At 40.3% G+C, this 7,684-nt stretch overlaps 1 protein-coding gene across 2 annotated transcripts in view; it reads right to left on the bottom strand.

The window, feature by feature from the left end:
• The window catches only part of LOC102193168 (rho guanine nucleotide exchange factor 4-like), a 133,934-nt gene that overhangs the window by 13,293 nt on the left and 112,957 nt on the right, over positions 1 to 7,684 (bottom strand). For both annotated transcript variants that reach the window (XM_013915830.1, XM_013915832.1), the window contains 4 exons: positions 6,464 to 6,643; positions 5,958 to 6,190; positions 785 to 914; positions 547 to 678 (listed from right to left, as the gene is read on the bottom strand). In XM_013915830.1, the coding sequence (XP_013771284.1) occupies positions 547 to 678; positions 785 to 914; positions 5,958 to 6,190; positions 6,464 to 6,643 (675 nt within the window). The remainder of the gene's footprint in view (positions 1 to 546; positions 679 to 784; positions 915 to 5,957; positions 6,191 to 6,463; positions 6,644 to 7,684) is intronic.

The raw sequence follows: 7,684 nt of genomic DNA, 5'->3' as shown, positions 1-7,684 counted from the left end.
TATATCGGATTCATATCGGTATCGGCAGATATCCAAATTTATGATATCGGTATTGGACATAAAAAAGTGGTATCGTGCCATCTCTAATGTATATATGCCCCTTTAAATAAATTTTTTCATTTTTCACTAGTTTTAGAGTTTTGGAGTCCTGCGATTGAGTCCTGCACCAAACAAACCTTGACAATTCAGTTAATGATCCATCTCAGTACATAAATACCACCATTTTTCTTCTTCCACTGACCAAACTGTCTTCTTCTTGTGGAATAAAGTGAATTATTATCAGAAAATTATAGAAATGTATTTGTATTTAGAATACAAATTAAGCCTATTAGCTTGACACATTAGTATTACCTTACACAGACACCTTGAGGGAACTGTTGTTGTGTTTTGGCGCTATATAAATAACACCTGATACACAACCATGGATAACCTTTTCTTTTGTACATTTACACTGATGCCCCTTTCTCCTGGCACTTAGGGTGATTCTTGCCACATGCTTTTATCAGTACCTCACAAAATGACATCCATAGTAGAAAAAAAGGGCACCTTTTTACAGTACACCATCTGATGGTCAAAAAGGAAAAACATTCTCTGTTGACTCTTAGCCTGAGGCAGGGATAGCTTGGTCAGCTCTCCTGAAAAGATGAGCTCAGAGCTTCTGCTGAGGACATCTTCACCCTGTAAGGTTTAAAGCACACATGCAGCTATTAGGTGCTTCTCAGACATGCTGCAGTTAATAGTAAGTGTTGGAGAAATGTTAGAAAAAAGATGCTTCATTACAAACCTCAAAATCCTCAATGGAGCTCTGCCACTGAGCGATCTTGTCGATGTTCTCAAGGCGCCGTTTTCTCTCATTTATAAGCCTGGCAACATTCTTCATGGCATTCAAAGCTGCCTCCACATCTTTGTAGTCCCTAAAGTTTAGAGAGTGACATGCATTTGGATTATAAAGTAAGTATTTGTGGTGATTCCATAACACACTCTTTATATTTTCTGTGAAGCACAACTGATGCATCCGCCATGCCTCAGAACTCCATTATTAAACAACCATTAAAGCAATCACTGAGTTGTTGAACAGGGCGTCGTGTTACAGTTACAGTATAGTGTGGTTTCGGACAACCTGTCAGAAAATGGGGCTTTCTGTAGAAAAAAACCCCAAACTGCACAAACTAAAATGCCGTGTCTGTTAGTCTTTTCAGACAGAAAAACCAACTAATTTATCAGAGGTCACCTTAGAGTGAAGTAACTGTAAACCTTCTGTGCCTCACTTCACAAAATATCTTTAACAAATGCACCATTTTATTTCCGTTCAATTGAATTGAATTTATAAAGTGCCAATTCACAACAAAAGTCACCTCAAGGCCTTTTATACTGTAGGGTGATAAAGACCCTACAATGTTAGAAAGAAAATCCCAACAATCAAATGAGCCCCCATGAGCAAGCATTTTTCAACAGTGGGAAGGAGAAGCTCCCTTTGAGTGGGAAAAATCTCAGGTGGAACCAGGCTGAGGGGAGGGCCAGCCATCTGCCGTGACCAGCTTGGGAGTGAGGGGTTAGAGAAGTGAGCAGAGAGACACAGAGTCATAGTTACTAATGACTGACTGAATCTTTCATGAATGAATGAATTAATCCGCTGTGTATAAAGCCACAGAGAGTGAATGAAGAAGAAATGGTCAGTGAATCATGGGAACCCCCCAGCAGCCTAAACCTATTTCAGCATATCTAAGGGATGATACCTATACACTTTATAAATAGGAAAGTTTTAGGCCTAATCTAAAAGTACAAATAGTGTCTGTCTCCTAAACCCAGACTGTGAGCTACTGATATCCCATTCCCCCCAACTCTGAATTATGATAGTATGGTATTATGAGGTCTTTAAGATAAGATGATTATTCAACATTTTGTATGTAAGGAGAAGGTTGTTAAATTGGGGGATTTACAGAGAGCCCATGGGGAGAATGTGGGAGAAATATGGTTTATCTTCTTAGTCCCTCCAGCCTTCTGTTTCAGCTGAAGGCTTTTCAGGGAGATAATACTGGATTTTCAGTAGTTAACACTAGAAGCAATAAATGCATGAACTGACTTTTCATCATTCTGAGACAGAATGTTCTAGTGATATTGCACAAGTACATAAAAGTAGTTATGTGTACAGTCAAGGACATGGCCTGATTAAAAAATGACACAGGTTCCTCAAAGCGCTGCTAGAGGCCAAGGTAAGTCCAGTATCTGGTTAGACAAAATGTTTTTAAGATTCCTGCGGCCAAATTAAAAAAACAAATCTCAGTTTAGAAGTAAATTAATCATATTTAAAGTTGGGCTATCACTTAATGATCAGACTTAGAGCAGTCTTGTAGGAATGAGTTCTAAGAGACATGTTTACATGTTAGAGAAAGTCAATATAAGCAGCTATTAAAGCTGTTGTATTTACTGGTACATCCTTGGGAAGGGTGTGAAATTTACTCTAATTGTTAGAAAAATAATCATCATTACTAGTCTTTACTATTAAAGTCTAAAGGAAGACTCCATTCAGCAGAGCTCTGACTCTTTGTCAGCCTGGAAAAAGTGTTAAAAAGAAACCTATCATTGACAAATAGTAAGATGTCCCAGCTCTACAGAAGACTTTTCCTTCAGAGTGTTGGATTGTGTGTGATGAGCACACAGAGGCAGGGGGAGGTTTTAACAGAAGCGAGCCCTTTATTGAACCGATGGAACAGGTACAAAACAAAGGCAAAAGTCCAAGTGTAAATGGGAACTATTGAAAAACTAAACTTGGAATGACAGAAACCAGAACATAACAGGACACTCTGATAAGGGACAAAGGGGAACTGACACCAGATAAACACAGGAGGGTGGTCAGGGGAAGTGGAGACACATGGGAACACAGCTGAAGCAAACAGACGAGATAGGGGAAGCAAAACTGAACATAACATGCACGAGACAAGGGGCTGACAAAATAAAACAGGAAAAACAACACAGAGAGAGTGAGGGACACGGAGAGACTAAGACAACCTCGACACAGAAGGGAACTGAGAATGAACGAGGACTAAGAACTAGAAATATAGACAATAACCCAGGAAGCACAGGGGGAACATCAAAGGCACGAACAAATCCAGATAAATCCAGAATACTTTTCTCAAAACACAATACAATGTTGATTCAAAAGTCCAACAAACAAAACATATGATGAAACAGACCCAGGGATCCTAAACTATAGTATTGCTATGTAAAGCAAAAGACAGATATTCCAGGTCAAATCAAGGTCTTCCAAAGGCACAATATCCTCTCCAGCCTATGAGTTATGTGTTTAAGTTAAGTTAAATGCAGTGTCATTTCAACATATAAATGGATGGACTTACAACAATTATTTGACTGGGCACTGAACCTGACAAAAAAGTCAGAGACATCAGATAAACACACTGAAGATGATGGATAACAACTAAAACTGTTTTTTGACTTGTCCAGTTAGAGTGGACAAGGATAAATAGAGTTTTAATTCATCTTTAACAGTGATGGATGGATGGACGGATGGACGGATGGACGGATGGATGGATGGATGGACGGACGGACGGATGGATGGATGGATGGATGGTTGTTTGCCGATTTTGGTTTGGATTTTGCTTGTATGGGAGCAGACACAGTCTCTACGGGGATGGAGTTTTGGGGGTTTACTGGAGGGTGTTGCTATAGGTCATCAGAACAGCCTGGCACTAAACTGCAGAGCCTTGGATTGGTTCTGCTGCAGCCCATTACCTGCATGTCATTCCCACACACTCTTTCTTCCCTTGCTTTACTCGTCACTCATTGCACTGTGCAAAGAATGAACAGTAAAGGCAAAAATCAATCAATCGATTTAGATAAATGCTGATAAAATACAGTGACCAGCTATAATGAAATAATGTATTTGCACATTTTTGGGACATTTAAGGTGATGCACTTGCATTTATATTGTGCTCTTCTAGTCATACTGATGCTGCAGTGCTTTAGACTTTCTTTTGGGCACTCCTCCCTCTAGGGCAGTGGTGGGCAACTCCAGGCCCCGAGGGCCGGTGTCCTGCAGGTTTTAGATCTCACCCTGGGTCAACACACCTGAATCACATGATGAGTTCATCACCAGGCCTCTGGAGAACTTCAAAACATGTTGAGGATTTAGCCATTTCAATCAGCTGTGTTGGATCAAGGACACGTCTAAAACCTGCAGGACACCGGCCCTCAAGGCCTGGAGTTGCCCACCTCTCAGTAGTTTGTTCACCTCCATCTCAGTTCATACATCCTCATCTGTCACACTAATCCTCTGCATGTCTTCCTTCACTACATCAATCTTTCTTCCTCCTGCCTGACAAGTCCATCTTGAAGATTCACTGTCATGGACTCTGGGGTGTTGGCCCGAGTTTGATGTTCTGTATTTGAGATTCTACTGATACGTATGGCTTTTGTATTTCAGGCAGAGGTGTGGTCCCTGGCTCAGCTGCAGGGCAGGGGTGGTGCAGTGAGCTCAAGGGGCAGTGCCGGGGAGGTGGGACAGGTGTGTGGAGTTTAGTTAATGAGCTCTCTCTCTTCCTTCGTGATATAGTGAAGCCGGAGCTGAGAGTGGGGAGGAGTGTCATAGCGCAGCTGAAAGCTGCACGCGTGGGTGCTGAACCAAACGACAAGAAACTGTCAGTAGTGTGCCACGTAAATAAAGAGAAAATAAACACGGTCAGTGTTGTGGTCCTTGTCACAGTATTCTTTTCTTTGTAGCTCTTATTCTTAGTTTTAGATTCTCCTTGTGTTATAGTTAAGTTCTTTAGTTTTGGTTTAGTGACCATTCCTGCTTTCCTTGTATCCTGTTGTCAAGTTTGTTTGTTAGACGTCTGTTGTTCGTACTTCGTGTTTTACTTTGTTAGTCATCTCTTCTGTTTGGTGTTTAATTTTCCTTCCCCCATGATTTGTGATTATTCTGATTTAGTTGAGCTGTGTTTCCCAGGTGTTTCCTCACTGCCCATCACCCTACTGTGTATTTCTCATTCCTGTATTCCCCTTATTCTTTGTCAGTGCCTCAGTTCCTCTCACCCTAGCTTGTTCCTGAATGCTTCTTCTCAGTTTCCTGTGCTGTAGTTGCTAGCTTACTTTTTTAACTTTCACATTTTCCTCATTAGATTTGTGTTATGTTTTATGGACATTTTTTTAGGCTTACAAAACAGGTTGTATTCTGTTTATTGGGCACTTTTGTGTATCTGCCTTGTCTATGGACAATTTAGAATGACCATTAACCTAACATGCATGAAATTGGACTAGAAAGAAACTGGAACACCTGCAGGTAGACATGCAACTCTCCGCACAGAATCCATCTCATACTAATATATTGTTCTTGTTTTCCTTTTATGGAAGTTTCCGTGACCCCTTGTCTCTATATGTTCCTCCCTGAGCCTGGTTCAGCCACACGTCTGAATATTTAAGAGGTCTTCCTGTTAAAAGGGAGTTTTTCCTTCTCGCTGTAGGCAATCATTGTTTGAAATTCAGTTTAAGGCAGAGGCTCTTTTTTTCCCTCAATCTGTGTATGTCTGAATATCCCACTAAGATTTAATGCTGCATCACTCTTAAGAATGAAGATGAAACCCAAAGAGTGTGTAAACTTAAAACTTCAGATAACTGCATCTGACCACGTGATGCCCTGGTTAAGTCTTTAGGAAATCTTAAATTCTGAAATATCACCACTTGTGATTCTGTTATTCTGTTATACTCACATGTGCACACGGGCAACTGTTGAAATCGAGAAAAAGTCATCATTAAGCTATTTTAGCGCTTTCATTTGGAGAAAAGCTTTGTTGGTGGCCTGACACAGAAAAGCATGTGACTGTCTGCATGGATTTTTGGATTCGTCTACTGACGAAATGTATGTCATAGAGAGGAGCCAACTGGACCCTCGCTAGCTCGGGAGCACTTAAATTCTGACAGTTTGTCAAAGAGCTTACAGTCACCTGTGCTGAGGGTTGGTATATTTGAGCAGTTCTGCCAGCTGCAGCGGGTACTTGCAGATCTTCTGAACTGGAGTCAGCAAAAAACCATCCAAAGATATGTCAATCATCTTCTGAAGCAGTCGGCAAGCCTCAAAGAAGAATACATACTTGTTGACCTTCATCAACTTGGAGAGTTGGATGCAGGCATTGGGGTGGTTGTTGCAATACTCTGAATAGATCTGGAAATCTGTTTGCTGAACACAGACAACAACAAGTCGGGCTAGAGGTGAGAGAATGGTGTGGGAAGAGTGTTTAATATGTGACTGAAAACACCTCTCAGACCTGTCATGAAACATCATAAAGCATTTTCAATTAATCAGGCAAAAAAATGTACGTGTAATATAAGCACTATGAAATGGACAACTCAGAAGGACTGAAAGCAGAAGTGTGTGTGTGGGTTAACTGGTTTTCTAAAGGTTTTAAGAAAACCAGTTGAAGATTTTTTGTTGTTTTTTGATTCAGCTTACATGTTCAAGGAAGCAGCAACCAATCTCACTCAGATGTGGCTGCTCCTTGTTGAACTTCTGCTCGAGACCTTTGAGGAACTTCCTTTGGAATCGGTAGATCTCTTCGATATTCCCAAAGATGGTACGAAGCTGCTCTTCAGTGAACATGTCTGTCCTTTTGCGGCACTGTTTGATGTAACCCTGAGGGGCAGAGACAGGAGGAAAACCTGCTGATTTTAGATGTCAAACATACACAGAGCACAATGTGTTCACAGACTAACTGTTCTCTCTCATTTTTCCACTTGGTTTGAATTTGGTCATTTGTACATTTCAGACTATCTCAGAGTTCAGGCCCAGATTTCCTGATGCTGGAGGACAGATTTCCAAAGTTCTTTTTCCTACATGCAGGTCAGGTTTGGGGGCCAAATAAAGGGACTTAGAATCACTGACAGGATCTTGCTGGGGGGCCTTGGGCGCTGGTGGAGAACGTCCAATGTGCTTTTTTGCTCAGCATGCTGCTGTCCAATGCAGCTTGGTCTTTGCTGTTGGTTGCAGCCACTTGGGGCCTCTGGGCTTATGTTGGTTCTCATTATGCGCATGCTCACCCCCCAATCAAAATGGGCCACAGTGTTATCATTTCAGTAGTAATAAGAATGAAGTTTATGAAGTTTAGGAGTATACTTGCCAACATTTAGATGTAAAATGTCCTTTGTGTAAGTGCAGATGGGTGTGAGAACTGGAAAAGTGGTTTTTAAAACTTGTTATGAAAGTGTATATGCAAAACTACTGCTATGTGAAATTAAACTGGTGAGATAAAGTATAACCGTTGGTGAATGTTTTGCTAATCAAAAACTGAACCCTTCTAAAAGAAGAACGTAGTGTAACTACATACCAGTGATGTTGCAAGTGATTTGGCGCAATATAAATACAACTGAATTGAAACTGAGCTGATGCTGGCATCATCACATTTTGAAAATTTCTTCAATACAATTTAATATTGTCCTGGAGATCAAATAAGGTCAAACTTTCCTAAAATGTCTTTTTGTATTTAAAAATTAATTGTGTTACTTTTGCTTTTATTGGCAAGATTTAGGCAATGAAACTGGTATATGGCAATTATAAGTAATGAAAACCTGAAATTCCATTTTAAGCAATAAATTACCCCCCAAAAAAATTATAATGTAAGTTAATTTAACAATCCATTTTCAAAAAAAGAATTAAATATCTATATAAATATATATA

This window comes from Pundamilia nyererei, unplaced genomic scaffold (assembly GCF_000239375.1).
Source record: "Pundamilia nyererei isolate P.nyererei 1_Seehausen unplaced genomic scaffold, PunNye1.0 scaffold00373, whole genome shotgun sequence".
Taxonomy (NCBI): Eukaryota; Metazoa; Chordata; class Actinopteri; order Cichliformes; family Cichlidae; genus Pundamilia; species Pundamilia nyererei.
This window is presented reverse-complemented; position numbering and strand designations above follow the sequence as displayed.